The sequence below is a fragment of the Carlito syrichta genome, unplaced genomic scaffold (assembly GCF_000164805.1).
Source record: "Carlito syrichta isolate Samal-C Ts95f unplaced genomic scaffold, Tarsius_syrichta-2.0.1 Scaffold301884, whole genome shotgun sequence".
Classification (NCBI taxonomy): Eukaryota; Metazoa; Chordata; class Mammalia; order Primates; family Tarsiidae; genus Carlito; species Carlito syrichta.
The window spans coordinates 264,686-280,902 of record NW_007245980.1 but is presented as its reverse complement, the minus strand read 5'-3'; the positions used below and the strand labels follow the sequence as shown (position 1 = coordinate 280,902).

General features: G+C 43.4%; 1 protein-coding gene across 1 annotated transcript in view; it reads left to right on the top strand.

The window, feature by feature from the left end:
• The window catches only part of XRCC5 (X-ray repair cross complementing 5), a 93,995-nt gene extending 84,060 nt beyond the window's left edge, over nucleotides 1–9,935 (top strand). Inside the window, exons 20-21 of the mRNA XM_008055557.2 lie at nucleotides 8,602–8,676; nucleotides 9,697–9,935. Coding sequence (XP_008053748.2) covers nucleotides 8,602–8,676; nucleotides 9,697–9,711 — 90 coding nt within the window. The 3' untranslated portion in view covers nucleotides 9,712–9,935. The remainder of the gene's footprint in view (nucleotides 1–8,601; nucleotides 8,677–9,696) is intronic.
• The last annotated feature ends 6,282 nt before the right edge of the window (nucleotides 9,936–16,217 follow it).

Sequence of the window (16,217 nt, the reverse complement as noted above, 5' to 3'; positions counted from 1 at the left end):
CTCAGCCTCCCAAAGGTGCGGGATTACAGGCTGAGCCACCGAGCCCGGCGATTCTGTTGTTTTGAGATGGGTCTCTGGCATAGGTGGTTGGTTGGCATTTTTTAAAGTCCCTCAGGTGATTGTAATGTATATCAAGTAGAGAAACACTACTATTCCAGTACAAGGCACAGCCAGGTGTTTTCAGTAAAAGACCCCATGTATGCAGATCCGATGAGCTTTTTATTGATATAAATTATTAGACCAAAGCCTTTTTGCTTGGTGTGTGAATATTGAATCTGATTCAGCTATGAGTCAAATACACATGGCCATTTTGTTCAGTAATCCTTCATTATACCTCAAGGTTGTGATAAAATTTTAATGAAATTAAATTGAAAAGCTCAAAAATGTATAGTTTATAGCATTCCATTTCCAGTATCTGTGCTGTCCAGTCCTACCAGCATAACACGTGACAGCTGTCAGTTACAAACTTGTCCTGGCTGCCCAGCACTGTGCTGGGTGATACGATGGCACCCCTGCCCTCTGGAAGCTCAGATGGTCAGTTGAAACAGAGCATAAGGAGGCAATAGAGATTCAAAAAATAACTGCATGTGCTAAGGGAGAGCTTGGACTGGGGCTGGTAGACAGGAATCTGTTCGAGAAATGACAGGAATAAAGCTGGAAATGTTTATTATATGACTGCATTCAGACCAAGTTAAAAATGTCATGAATTTTCAACTCAGTAAAGGTATTTGGCAGAAACCATATTATTGTTTGGAAGAGAAGTTAGACTATACAAGATTTTTATTAAGCCTGGCAAGAGATTTTTATTAGAGAACAGATATGGTCCCTACTGTTGAGGGAGTAAGATCCTAGAATTTTAGAAGCATATTATAAGGTGGTGATTATTGTCTCAGAAGGGATATGGAGTCCATGGCATGAGTACCATGGGCTTGAGTATGTCATGTAACTGTTTGGTTTTATTTCTGTTTGTCACTTTATACAATGTTGTGATAATATTTTTTCCCTTGAACTGGAGTGAATCAGGGTTTTCCAGAGAAACAACCACACACACACACACACACACACACACACACACACACACACACATTGACTTTAAGGAATTGGCTCATGTGATTGTGGCACCTTCACAGATTGACACATAATGTTAATTTTCACATAGGGTGAAGACGATCAGTTTTTGCCAAACAAGTCAATAAAAGTTATTTAATTTTAGTCATTATTGCATTTTAAAAAGTTGTCATTTAGTGAGAGTTGAGTACATGTCAGAGTTTTTAGAGGTAGTAGGGAGCACTGGTCTAAAAAAGGTCATGTTTCCTCTCAGCAGTACATCTTAACCAAAGGTGTTTCAGCTAAATGCATCCAGAATCTTATAAAGGGAAGAAATCTGAAAAGGGATAATGCATTTGCAGATTGTGTGAAACTTCCTTTATATTGCAAATACAATCTCATCTTTGGAATTTCAGGGCACTGAGCCTAAGCATCAGGAATTTTAATGTCTGATAATTAAGCTATAAAGGGAAATTTTAGGTAATGACCAGGCATGAGGTAGTATCCTTAGATGCTTATTATATCACTAGAACTGATTTCAGTTGTAGTTTAAGACAGCTCTGGACACTCCCCATTCTTTGAATACAGAGAACTTAGTAAAAAATAAACAAGTGGAGAGGATCTCTTCTCCCACCACTGGTTGCCTGGCTAACTGGTGTCTTCTTCCTTTGGGAGCAGTGTTCCTGTAGTCAAGCACAGTAGTAAGTATGCTTGTTACTATCAGCAAAACTTACCTTCACTGTCATGGTAGATAAGAAATTAGGACGTGGAAGACTGAGGCGAAGGATCGCCTGAGCCCAGCAGAGTCTCGCCCTGTCACCCAGGCTGGAGGCCAGTGGCACGCTCATGGTCACCACAGCATCGACCTGGGCTTGGGTGATCCTTCCGCCTCAGCCTTCCAAGTAGCTGGAACTACAGGTGTGTGCCACCACGCTTATCTAATTTTTCTATATTTATTGTAGAGATGAGATCTCGCCAAGTTGCCCAGGCTGGTCTCGAACCCCTGAGCTCGGGCATTCCTCTCACCTCAGCCTCCCAACGTGCTGGGATTATAGGCATGAGCCACAGCACCTAGCCAAAACTTTGACTTCTAAAGGACATTTACATTATGTGATGTTTACCTCAAACACTATATACATCATATCTGAATAATGGTAGAAAATAACAGTGATAAACTTTTGTGTATATAATCCAGAACCCAAAAGCCCAGTACTCCAAAGCCCTCACAGTGTTCTGCTAAGGATTGATAGAAGCAGGAACGACTGTCCCTGTTCTCCCTGGGAAGCCAAGCCCCAGAAAGGTGACGTGGGGTCACAGTGTGAGCTCACAGAGATGGCAGATGGTTAAAATGCTAGTTTCTGCGCATCACACTGTGCTCTCATTTCTAAATGGATTAAGTCTTATAAATGGAATCTTGACCAGCAATCTCTAAAATATGGTAGTTCTGTTTCATCTCAACAAATGGCTGTCTGGTCTGGAACCAGGTGGTTGGTTGGAATGACCTAGACCATAGAGCGGAGCCTGTAATTCTGATTCATCTTCAGCGTACGTTCGGTCACGTCTAACTTGCAAGATTATGCTTTGGTGTCTGCTTTAATAGAACGTGAACTTTGTATTTTATTTTTCAGAGTGAAAACTCGATCTCTTTTATAACAGTATTTTTTAAATGGTATCTGATGACTTTTAGAGGAGTATAGAAAGGAGAGTACACATAGAAATGATAATGTGGTGAATTGCAGAGGAAGTTTCTAGCTCAAGGAAGCTGATTCCTGATGGTTTTAATAGGAGAGAACTGCTTCAGCTATTTCTCTTAGCCAAGTTGGGGAAGTATCGCTTACACATTCATTTACACTTCCCAAATAATCATTTAAGAAATTTGACATTAACCAGATTGAATAACAGTCCTCACAGTCCATTTAAATTCTTTTGAGGTATTTACTGTAAGTTATTTAAAGTTATTGAACTGTCAGCTTTTTGCTATTAAATCTTGGCATTTGAGAGACAATAATTATCCAGAGATGCCCATTTTATTTTATTTTATTTTATTTATTTATTTTTTTGAGTTGGAGTTTCACTCCGTCACCCAGACTGGAGTGCAGTGGCTGCTCCCGGCCACCGCAGCCTTGACCCGCTGGGCTCCGGCGATCCTTCCACCTCAGCCTTCCAAGTACCTGGAATTACAGGTTCGCGCTACCATGCCCGGCTGATTTTTGATTTATTGTAGAGATGAGGTCTCGCCAAGTTGCCCAGGCGGGTCTCGAACCTGCGGGCTCAGGCAATCCACTCACCTCAGCTTCCCAAAGGCGCGGGATTACAGGCTGAGCCACCGAGCCCAGCTGGGATGCCCATTTTAAATGAGAATCAAATTTTAACTTTACACTTGTACAGCATCTTAAGGCATGCCGTTTCTTTCTAGTGTGTTCTAGAACTATGTGGATTTTATGATTCTGGGAGAAATAGAAACCAGCCCTGCTGCAGAATTAGAAAGTGCTTGCTTTCGTGATGTAAGCTTAGTCACTTTAAGTTTCCTTTTATCTCTCATTTCATTTGGAAACCCACACATAAATATTGCCACTCTTTTTATACTCATCTTTATTGTCTTTGTAGCCTGTCAGTTCTTTCACTTAACTTTTTTTGTTTCTAGTTGGTATTGTTAGCGATGCCATTAGCATTCGGTGTATGTTAAAGTTTTTAATAGGCCCCTTTTGTGCCCTTCATCAGTTAGTTCATCCTCACTGCATGACCCTGTGGTGGGGAGGAGAGGAAGGCGAAGTGTTTGAGAGCTCACAGCAAGCCCCTGGCCAAGAATCCTGTTCAGAACGGTCCTATAGTCCTCCATCTTTTCCCTCCATATGGAGAACACAATGGAGAGGGAGGACTTATCCTTCTGGCTTTGGAGTATTGTTTTTGTGACACTTTGAGCTATGTCTAAATAGTCGTTTTATACAAACTCTATTGGGGGGGGATCATTGCTTTAGCACTGGTTTTCCTTGTATCTACCTAATGTATCCTTCTTTATTATTGTTGACGTGTAGATTCTCTCCTTTGTTATTGCAGATGCTCAGAGCTTAGCTACTGGTCATTTTACTGACACCATCTTGAGAGGTAAAGTTGACTAGCTCAGTGTCTCACAGCAGGTTAGGCTAGCAGAATTAACTAGAATCCAGACCCCTGTTCTCCCACCACAGTCACCTTCCCACCACACCATGGCACACCCCCACCCCACCCCATGCCACATGTACTCAGAAAAAAGGTTCTCATTTCCCTCTTGTATGTGTGTGTGAGTGTGTAAGAGATCTCCAAAACCTTGGGCAGGATTAGAAAACAAAGTTTAGGAATCAGTTTTTGAAAATAGTTTTCTCAAACTGCTGTCCCCTGTTGGACCCTATGACATTTTTTCTTTACTCTTTTCTGCCTGCCTTTCCTGTGTTAAATCTCTGGTGTAGTTTTTCTGTATGCCAGTACAAGAATAGCGATAATGGAAATATCACAATGTTACCTAACATTTGTTTAGAGTCTGATACTTTTAAGATATAAATTTAATTATTTATGTTTATTTAAAGATGTGGGGTACAATTCAGGATTCAGTGTACAAGTAGTCATTGTACAGGCAAAGTTTGGGAGATATAAACTTAAAACTTATTGAGGTAAAATTTATATACAGTAAGCACATAGATTTTGTGTACAACTTAATAAATTCTTACACATTCACATATCTGAGTACTTACCACCGAGATTCAAATAATAGAACATTTTTATCACCTCATAAGGCTACTTCCCAGTCAGAACCCCTCTGTTCCCCCAAGGTAACCACTATTTTCTGTCACTTGAGAGTCATTTTGCCTGTTTTTGACCTTCAGGTAATTGGAGTCATGCCTTCTTTAAATGTATCTGTGTTATTTATTCTTTTTTTTTAAAGATGTGGGGTACCATTCAGAGTTAGGTATATAAATGCTCATTACGCAGGTGCCCTTGTTGATGAGGTATACCCCCTCCCTGCGGTTTCCCACTACTGCCAATCCCTTTCTTATAATATTATGATAGTGGTTCAAGGTCCTTTTATATTTATTCTTTATTATAGCTACATAGTATTCCTTTTGTGATTATATCACCAATTATTCATTTGTTCTTCTAAAGATGGACATTTACTTGTTTCCAAATTTTATATAAAGATGTCATAGATATTCTTGTACAAAGCAGTTGTGGGCATATATTGGGTATATTCCGAGGAATCTGAACATAAAGCTTACACTGCCACAAATAATTTTTGCATACTTTATTTCATGAGACTCGCCACAATCCCATAAAATAGGAAGTGTAGTCACATTTTTATTGTTGAGGAAAATGAGTTGTATCGTACGGTCAGGTGGCATGGCCAGGGTTCCTGAGCAACTGACAGAGCTAAGGCTATGATTGTGTTCTCCACACTGGGCTGCAGGATTTCTCTGCTACACCCTATTGCCTTTATAGTATGTAATAAGCTACAGGTGGCCTTACTGAAACCCAAATGTGTGCTATTTTTAGAAAAATACACATAAACTGACTTTCAGGTTTTAAAAAAATTGTTTTATACATCTGGATTGGAGTGATTTTTTTTTTCCTTAATCACCTGATGGTGTTGGAATCAGCCCAGTGGAGGTCATGTATTTTTAACTTAGGGATCGGTGAGGGTCTGAGCACAAGATGATTGTTAGTTTTTGGTCTTTGGAGGGATGGGACTGGCAGTTTCTTTACAGAGGTTATTGATTCCATTTCTCTGCTTGTGGCCAGGATTGTATTTCAGGGTACTTGAAAAGTAGTAGGTTATCCATTTCATAAAGATCTCCAGGTCAGGCGGTGCTTTCATGGTAACCCCAAGTAAGAGACAGTGGTTTAAGGAAAAAGGAATATGTCACACAATTGTTCTTTCTGTGTATTCTCTATCTTTTAAGCATGCAGTGGGGGGAAGAACACAAGAAAAGATGAGCATTGACTCCTACCCCTGTGCCGCGTTCAGAGAATCTCTTGCTTTTATTGAGAAAGCAGGCCAGTCACTACATTCTCCACTCTGTCTCCAGCTTCCCTGTCACTGCACAGCCCAGAATTACATGCAGTTAAAAACTGATGAGGAAGAGTGATGTGTGTAGAGATCAGCCTTGCCTGGGGCTTTGGGAAGGATAACGGATGGCAGCCCAGCTTTCAGCCATAATTTGCTTACACAGAAATGTGAAGCAGATCTGTCAGGAAAGTCAGTTGCAGATGTTTAGCACTTGATGGAAATGAAGGACTGCTCTTTCCTTCCTAGGAATTTGGCCTAGTCTCAGAGATGGGCCCTTTGTGTTTAATTATACATGCCATGTCCATACTGTGCAGTTTTATCCTAATTTATCCTTTAATTGAAGTGTGAAGGGGGCTTTGCAGATAGAGAGGAAGTGGGAATTGGAGCTTTTAGAGACTAAGTGCCAAAAACCATCAGGGATTTTCTAGATTCATCAATAAGCCCCTATCTAAGGGGTAATAAAAAGTGTCGTGGACTGCAGAACCACTGAACCCCTAGAGTTTTTCATATGTTTGGAAGGTGCGGGTCATTTATGACCCGACAGAGGTTTATGACAGGATACAGCTCTACTTTTTTCTTCACCCCACGTGCACGAGTCTTATCCTGTAGCTATCTATATATCCTTGATATAGGGAAAATCATGCTAATGAGTAGGAGAGGAGAGCTATAATTATACTAATCAGGAAAGCCCCAAGAAAAATTGATTTGGGAATCTAGGATAGAACATAGTTTCTTTTTTGTTGTTGTTTGTTTGTTTATTTGTTTTTGAGTTGGAGTCTCACTCTGTCGCCCAGACTGGAATGCAGTGGCCGCTCCAGAACACAGTTTCTTTAACTTTTTGGCATAAATTATATGCCAGCAAATGTATAAACTTCTTATTCATTTATCTGTGTTTGACCTTCAGATGTCTCTTGTAATAATCACCCCAAATGCATAAACAGGATTAATGATACAGAGGTTTTATTACAATACTATACCAGACTGTCTGCCCCTTTGCTTGTTCCCAGCCCTGCACATGGTCCAGCTTAGGGTCGACAAAGGCCTGTGAAAAGATCCATCAACATCGTTAAAAGAAGTCAAGCAGAAGGGACTGGATAGTGAGGTCGCTTTGACAGAAATAACAAGCTCAGGAGGGTGGATGAGTCAACAGACCCCAATGGACAGGGCCATGGTGCTGACAAAGACAGTGCCCTGTGAGGCAGATACAGCTTCCCCTGTTGCCGCTTTGTTACCTGTGTGTGAATTTGATTTAGGAGGAATGGAAGGACAGGCAGAGCTTGCTTCCAAAATTTGCTGCATGCAGCCTGATACTTAACAGGTGACTGGTTTATGATGTGTTAAGCGTATTTTAGTTTATTTAGAATTCTTAGGTTTCAGAGGCCTTGATTGTGTCCTTTGTACCATAAAAATAACAGGAATGTAGATGGGACGCAGGTCTCGTCATTTGTTTTTCATGTTGAGAAAGTGAGAAAAGTAGAACTCTGCTTGTCCTCTTGGGTAGAGGCAGCTGCCGGAGAGCAGTGGTGAGCTGGAAGATTCACTCACCACACGCGTGTTCCCTGCACACCAGCCCAGAGGAACGCCCACGGAGAGAGACACACCCATCTTCCACTGACCCCTTTAAAATACTCACTTCTCCAGACGTGGCTCTGCTGCCTGCTGAAGTGCTGGTGCTCTGAGATCACCACCTTCTCGTGCTAGGCTACACAGGCGATGCCAGAGCCTTGCTCCTAGATGCAGCTGCCACATGCCTTGAAGGAAAACCCCCCACTGCTGTCTCTTGTGGGGGCAGGAAGGGGAAAGATGATTTTCAAGGCACTCACTACCCTTTTAAACTCCGAGTGTCATTCCTAGATCCTTGCAGACCTCACTCAGGGCTTTGTTTTTCTGTGTCTCTGCCTTTTAGAAGCTCGAGGTCCAGAACACTGAAGCCGAACAGTTTTGTCATTCGTTTGTCATCTGCCAGTTTTCACGCAATTTCTCACAAAATTGAAAGATTTCCATAAAAGGAATTACCCTCCCAAGCTTGCCCATTTTTGCATTTCGCACTTCTTACGAGAAGTCCTCTCTACCCTGTTCAAGAATAGACTCTTCTGATCTTAACTTGAGTCTTGTGCTCCTTCGGAAAGAGTGTGCTGTTGGGGATGGTTGGTTATTTTCTTAACTTTAGCAAGCCAACTTGTCCCCGTGGTGGCAGAAATAGAAATACCAGGTGTCCACCATGCTGATCCAGGACCCTCCACGTAGTCTCTGTTTTGATGAGCCATGTCATCTGCCTCTTCATCGGAACTTTCTGTGACGACGAGTTAGTGTGGACTGTTGAACCTCAAAATTGGGCCTCCTCCAGAGCTAAGTGAAGGAAAATATGCCAAAATGAAGTTTCTTTTGAGTCGCTTGCAGTGTGAACGCTAAGCAAGTCTTCTTAGGTTTGCCTGTAACAATGCTAGCAGATTGTTCTTTCCTTCAAAGGAGGCAAAAATGTCATTTAGGTACCATAACTTACTTTCTATTCACAGTTTCTGGCTCCCAAAGAAAAACCAAATGAAGATACAGCAGCTGTACTTGAAGAAGGTGGTGATGTGGACGACTTAGTAAGTACTTTTAAATATACACCAGGTGGGGCAGCCCCCTTGGGCCCCCTCTTACTGTGGGAACTTTTCTGTCCTCTCAATAAATCCTGCTTTCTAAACAAAAACAAAAACAAAAAAATACACCAGGTGTTCTAATGATGGAAATTACCTGGGCTGTAAATACAGCCACAAAGGCTGCTTATCATAGACTTGTTATTTATTTGTGTTTTAATTTGTCAACAAACCAGAAGCTCCCTAAACTGTTATTTATTGCCATTACAAATTTAATCAAGTAATTTCATAATGGAAATTTCTGTGTTCTATGGTTTTAGCTACATTGTTCATTCAGATTAATCCTTTCCTTTGAAAGGCTAAACAAGAGCCAGGGAAGCTATTCCTTTACTAACAAAATGTTATAATCCTCTGAAATTGCTCTTAACTAAAAATAAGCAATACAACATGCAATTTGCGTGGGCTGACAAACAAACAACCTTTAAAAAACTGTTAAGTCTCAATTAACTTAATGTAAACAAAATAGACTGACAGGCATTTGAGAATTAAAGCGTGTTGTGGATGCCTGGGAAGCTATGGAAATATACTAGCTTTTGTATCCATCTTTCATGTTTGTAAACGTCCTGCCTTTACGGCTCACATAACCGTTCAACAAAACTACATACTATGCTCTGTCTTATAGTGGAGAACTCCTTAGTACTAAAATGGGAAGAGAAATGGGGTTTTCAACTCCTAAACTAGTGAGCAGTGAATAAGTGTGCAAGTTCATGTGCACCTACCAATGTAGAGTACCATTTTCATTCAACTCTCTCACCAGAGGAGCAGTGGTCCGAAGTTGGCCTGGTTCCTTTAGTGTTTTTTTTTGGGGGGGTGGGGGCGGGTAGAGACAGGATCTCGCTATCTTGCCCAGGCTGGTTGTGAGCGCCTGGCCTTGAGCAACCCTCCCGCCTCAGCTTTCCAAAGTGCTGGGATTACAGGTGTGAGCCACCATGCCCGGCCCCTTTCTAAGTATGCTGTTCTTATTTCCAGCTGGACATGATGTAGTTCATGGATGTTTGGGGGATCTCAGAGAGTTGCCATCGCTGTGGGGCTGGGAATTCTACCAGAAGAAGCTGGAGGAGACCATTAATGGAGGCCAGAGCTCTGGAGAAAGTCCCGGCAGGTTTCTTGGAGGTTGATCTCCCGATTCTCTGTGAAATGAGTACATGCCTATGTAAGGGTAATATAGACCCCATACAAGTTTATAAAGAGTCATTGTTATTTTCTGATTGGTGTATTATTTCTTTTGTGGTCTTATTGATCTTGGTATATTACTCACGTGCTTTGAAGTTTCTAGAAAGTAGATTTCATCCTGACCTTTAGTATATTGGTGAGGAATGCAGCCTTCGTAAAGTAGTTAGTGTCAGATCTGGAACTGTGGTGTGGTTGGTGAGTTTCTCAACCCTTCTCAGGAGTCCTTTGTCTGATCCTCCAACAACAGTCACAGCTGATGCCGAACAAGCAGTTGCATTTGTTTCCTGCCAGCAAGCGGCTGAGTTAGGAAAATTTGGGGGTGAGGACTGGACTGGCCCATTTCTGTGTATGTAGTTCAGTCTTTTTAATCACAACTTTACTTTGGCCCTCTATATACATGGTTTTCCTTAAGCGGGGTGGGAAGGGGAGCACAGTTTCCTTGCATACCCATTTCAAGCAGAGTTATAGTGGTACTCTCATTGATCAAAGGATTCTTGGTCCAGTTCTACCATATCAGTGAACCAAAAATGGGTAATTTTACCACCAGTAGTTAGGATTATATCAAATCATTATTTTCTACTTGCAGGTCTCAAAGAGAGAAAGTTTGGTTATATTAAGACACTTCAGTAGGTTTTGCTAATTTTAACAGTGTGCATCCCAGTTTATGGGGAATTATTGTCCTGGCATAATTAATAATGCTCTCTTTCACTCTCACAAGTGTCCAGGTATGGATTATAGACTATGTGGTCACCTGAAGTTTTTATTACGCAAGTTAGTATCACACCCAGGGCCCAAGGAATGGCCATAGCCCACCGCCAACCATCCCTCTCCTGTTAACTCCCTGCTAGAGCTGAATGCACAAAGAGCAGACAGCAAAGTGGAAATCAACATACTGCTTCATGTTAGTGTATTTCAAAGATCTTTGAAACAGCTGTTTTGTAACTCTTGGATTAGAGTTCTTGTCTATTTCCTGATCCAGATTTTACCTCCAGCTGGCTGCCAAGCCTGAGAGGGAGCAAGAACGTCTTGTTGGGCCTGCTCAGAAAGAAATAGGCCAAGGCGTTCTTGCCTGACTGGCAGTGTAGAGCAGGAAGTGAAAGTGCACACACTGTTTAACACGCACATAAATATCAGGGCTTTCATGACTCCTAGTGTTTCTGGACCAGTCACCAGTCATATTTGTAGGTCACTCTCCCTAGAGTGGGCAGGGAAATGTTAGAAGGGTGGTGGGGAGAGGGGGTTTCTCTCATCTGTACACTTCCAGCTACATACAGGGCAGTCCACCTAATCAGAAGTGGAATTGCTCATCCCCACTTAGACAGTGTTGGCTTTCTTTGGCCATTTTGGAAGGGAAGGAGATGCCCGTTTTCTCCATCTGCATATAACCCAGGACTAGACTTCTTTTAGAGAGGCATAATGGCATAGTGCTTCAAAGCATCACCTAGATGTTAGAGACTCTTAATGTCAGTAACATTTAATAGCTGTGTGGCCTTAGCAAGTCCCTTAGCTTTTGTAAGCAACAAAATCATTACATCACTCGTATCTCATCTGTGGACAGATGGCCCAGGAGAAGACAAGGGGGTTCGTAGATGGCTTTGCTGGAGCTGCTTGAGTATGGGAACAGGTGCTGCCTGCAGTATACAAGAAGCAGCCCCAGACACAAGCCTCGCCTATCTGCAGCCTCCCCTCGGCCCAGGCCTGCCTGCCTGTCTGCCTGCCTTTGTACTGCAGTATTGTGGGTGGGTAAGGCCCAGGCAGGGGCTGTGACAGACCTGAGATGGGATCTTAGCCTGGGAGAGTCTGAATTTTTGTAAGTCGCTCCCTGTTACGTCTTCAGTTAGCAGGAAATTACAACAGCCCTCACAGAGTTATTGCTGGGATTGAGCGTATAACTCAAGCCTATAGTCTTAGCAGAACAGGATGGGAACTGAAATGTGTTTTGCAGCACAGTTTTCCCTTAGGAACAGATCTGGCTTGTTGGGTAAATACTTTGGTAAACTGCTGGGGGGTTGGGGTCCTGGCGAGATGTGGGAGGAGAGCAGAAGCAAGGTGGCACCCTGGGGGCGCTTGAGGAGCAAGGTGATGATGGGGTGTTCTGGCAGCTCCCAGCACTGGTGTTGATGAAGCTTCTCTCATAAATGAGGGCGGAGCTTAAAGAGAAAGAAGAGTGATGGGCAACCTCAGGGAAAGCAGCTCGAGGGGAGCAGGGAGGCACAGGTCCATGGGCCTCCCAGGCTTAAGTCGTCTGTGAGGGGTGAGTGAATCTTCATGTCCCCCGAGGACCCAGTGCAGCATCCCTTTCACTTGTGTGCTCCAGGTTGGTTATTTTAGGCGACACATGTAAGTGCCAAAGGTGAAAACAGGCTGCCCAGAGGGAGTTCAGTCATCTCTCAATGACATGGATGCTTTGCTGTTTAGAACTGCAATTGGTCAAATGTAGGTGACAGTTGAACTAGGCTCCTCCTTAGGGTGAAGTAGAGCTCTCACTCCTCCATCTGTGGCCAGAATCAAGCCTCTTTGTAACCTCCCATTCAGAAGCAAGGACAGACGTGAACTCTTCCTTCCTTTGAAATAACTGTAGATAACAGCTTGGCCAGGAAGAGCACAAAAGGTAGCGTGTGTGAGACATCTGTCATTGCTCAGAATTTAAAAATTGCATTCCAAGCTGTTGGGATTGAATTTGATTACATGAGGGTAAACTGGGGCAAGATCAAACACACTGTCAAAAGAATCAGTCACTTATTCCATGTGGCCATATCACTTTTGGTGTTTATTTCAAGGATGTTGTATCTGTTACTAGTATTAAGGCTCTTTGTGCCCTGCTGAGGGATCTCCTCCTGAGATTTCGAACACAAAGAACACAAAGAGATTCCGCTCTCCCTTCTCAGGTCGTCTTCCTACTCGGGTTAGAAACATCTCTGGCAAATCTAGACAATGTTATGTAATACATGCATGCCTTTTTTCTACCCCTGCCCTAGTAAAAGTAAAAAGTTGAAAAATATGGTCTATTTCTTTTCTATTTCTTATTTGTGTGGACAGAAGCTGTCAGAAGGTGGTGGTACCAGGGAGTTACAGGGCATTTCTGAAGCCAGATGGTCTAATACCCTAGCTACAACTGGGAATGTCTGATATGAGTTGGGACAAAAACAACAGCAGAAACTCTCCTGAGTCTGTCCTCTCACTTCTGCAGCTTTAGCAACACCCAAGAACCATCTTGTCAACACCGAGTTCCTACAGCCTTTGTCCCGGAGGGGACGAATAAAATAGAATGTGCTCACCTCCAAGATTAAAGTTCATCTTGGCCCAGATAGAAAACTGAGGACTAAGATCTGTACCGAGTCACAGAGACATACTAGTCTACTCCTTACACTTATGCAGAAAGGGAAAAATAATCCAAAACCAGTGGAGCAAGTGGACAAAACTGAGACACAGAGTCTTCGCCTGCGTCTGCTGATGGGCTGGGGCCAGGTCAGTGGAAGCTCTCCACTTGCAGGTCTCCCAAATAGGTGATGGGCGGAAGGCACTTAGAAAAGAAACGGGCTACAGTTCTTGATGCCCTTGGAGGTCATCTTGAGATGGCAATATGCTTGTTTTAGTCAGCCTTTTAAAGCAAACTCTGTATTTTAATTGTTATTCCCAAGATTTGATCAGGGGTGACTTTTCATTGTTTTCAAATGTCAAATATATGCTCTAAAGTTGGAGACCACTGCAGACAACCAATAGGATGGATCACAGGCTCCAAAAACAATTGGGAAGATTTACTAAGAGCAGCATAAATATCTTTTGGTACAATTTCAGAGGGACCTTTCCTAGCAGCAGGGAGTTTGCCAGGGCTTGTGTTGATTTAAACAGGTCTGTGGACTCTCGTCCCTGGAGATAAAGACTAACCATTCTTATCTCTCTCTCCATTTGTCCTGGGCACATAAGAGGCAGTGAGGGGACAACATGATCTTTGGAGAACCCAGAAAGCTGATGAGTGTGGCAGTCCATTTTACAGAATCTTTTTAAACACAGTATTTCTTCAAATCCAAAGTACCGTTAATTATGTTAAGGGGAAAAAGCTGGTGATTATTCCAGTTTGCATCCTAATTCTTAAGATGTTAAAATGCTACAAGAGATGTTCTTGGAAGGGATGAAATAAAGTGGCTGTATCTTGCAGTCCTCGCTGGTATCGTGGTACAGATACGAACTTTGCCTTCAGAGAGATGAGTCAGGAGTGTTCTGGCCATAAATAATGAGAATACCAACTCTCATGGCTTAAATGAAGTAAGGCCTTATTTTCTGCACGTTGCAAGAAGTCTGGCATGGGCAGCTGCTGATGATCCTGTGACTCCGTGGTGTCATGGATGAAGACTGTGCTGTTCCTGCGGCCCGTCTTCATCTTGTTTCCTTCCAAAGCAGGGAAGAAGGTGGAAAGGGCACCAGCTACGGCTGCTCCCTCATCAGGACCAACTGTAGTCGTCCTAGCACAGCAGACTTTTGGAGCAGGAATGTGTCACTCGTTCAACTCTAGCTGCAAGGGAGGCTGGAAAAGGGAAAAGACCCATATTCTTTCAGCCCGTATATTTTAATCGTGCATTCTAGTTGAGACAGTTCAGGGAGAAGTGGGGAGAAAATAGATACTGGGTTAGCCAACTGACCGTTTGTGTCACCCAGTTCTTTCACTGTGAAACTCAGAGAAGTTGCCTTTTAGACCTCAATTTTGCTGACTCTGTGGTAATTGATAGATTAGTTGGAGTTTAAAATCAGTTTACTGAAATAGTACTCCCGCTGGAGAAAGCCAGTGTCATATATCAGTACCCCCTACCCCCGGCCCTCCTGATCCACTTGTCTTCCCTCACATCCTGTCATTTGCCAGAGACTTTGCAGAAATGGAATGGGATCCATTCCTACCATCCACCTTGACACACAGGCCTCTCGAACCTGTGTAACCCAGGACCTGCTTGGGAGGACAGGCCAGGCCCCTTCCACAGCCTTGAAGCTCTCCTTGCGCCAGAATTGAGGCAGGTGCTTTGAGGAGGCGGAGCCATCCCTGCTCCCAGCACGAGCGGCCGTGGGCTAGCCCATGCTTGGAGCCCGCAGAGCTAGAGGGGCAGGGAGGAGTGCTGAGTGGGAGTTGGACCTGTGATCCCGGGCTTCAGTCCTCAGCAGTGTCTCTGCTGTTCCGCAACTCCCTTTCCACCTCTCTTCTCCCTCTCAAAGGCTGCTTTTTAATGTCCAGCAAATATTATGAAAAAGCCCAGCTTAGACTCAGACTGCCTTCTTTTTAAACCCACCTCTACCGTATCCTGGCTGTGTGATCTTAGCCAAATTCCTTGACTATTCTTGGCCTGTTCCTGCTACTGTCAGACAGGGCTTATGTTTACCAACTTCAGGATGAAATGATGCCCGCCTAAAATGCTTGGCACATAGTTAAGTGCACAGTAAATACTTTTTATTGTTGGCTTCTCCAATTTTATAATTCTTCTCTATGCCAACACCTGCCTGTCTTTCAAATGCCCTGCTTTGCCTTCTACGAGTGGATATCCCAGCCCTACGTGGATCATTGAATAAGTAATGGCACCCAGAGAAACAACTCCATCTTTGTCCTTAACTTGCTCTGTGATCCAGTGTACATCACTCAGACGGGCCATCTGTTTTCTTCCACAAAACAGACAGCTGCCTCTCAGGGGATATTGGGGGCAGAAGAGAAATGGGAAGCTCTGTGAAAGAACAGAACTCAAAGACAGCTTGAGTTCTAGATGGGAGGGGTTGTGTATGTGTGTGGTTGTGTGTTTCAAATCTTGGAACCTCAGCAGGTCAGTCACACTGTGATGTATCACTTCACCTCGTTGCTTCAAGATTTCCCTCCCCTCCTTCCAAATTTCTGGGCCCTGAATCCTCCAATGGTGTCAGGGCTAGATATCTTTTATGGACCACTTTCCTTAGTGTCCTGATACAGGCTTAACAATCACTCATAAACTGCCATCCTCCCACTGGCAAAAGGACGCTGAGGAAATACACAATTCACATTAAAAGTCCAAGCACAGAGGACACTCCATGTTTTAGAACTGAAGGGTAGCCAGGCTCGGTGGCTCAGCCTGTAATCCCACGCCTTTGGGAGGCTGAGATGAGTGGATTGCCTGAGCCCGTGGGTTCGAGACCCGCCTGGGTAACTTGGCGAGACCTCATCTCTACAGTAAATCAAAAAAAACTAGCTGGGCGTGGTAGGGCGTGCCTGTAGTTCCAGCTACTTGGAAGACTGAGGAGAAAGGATTGCCGGAGCCCAGCAGATCGAGGCTGCGGTGGCCGGGAGCGGCCACTGCACTCCAGTCTGG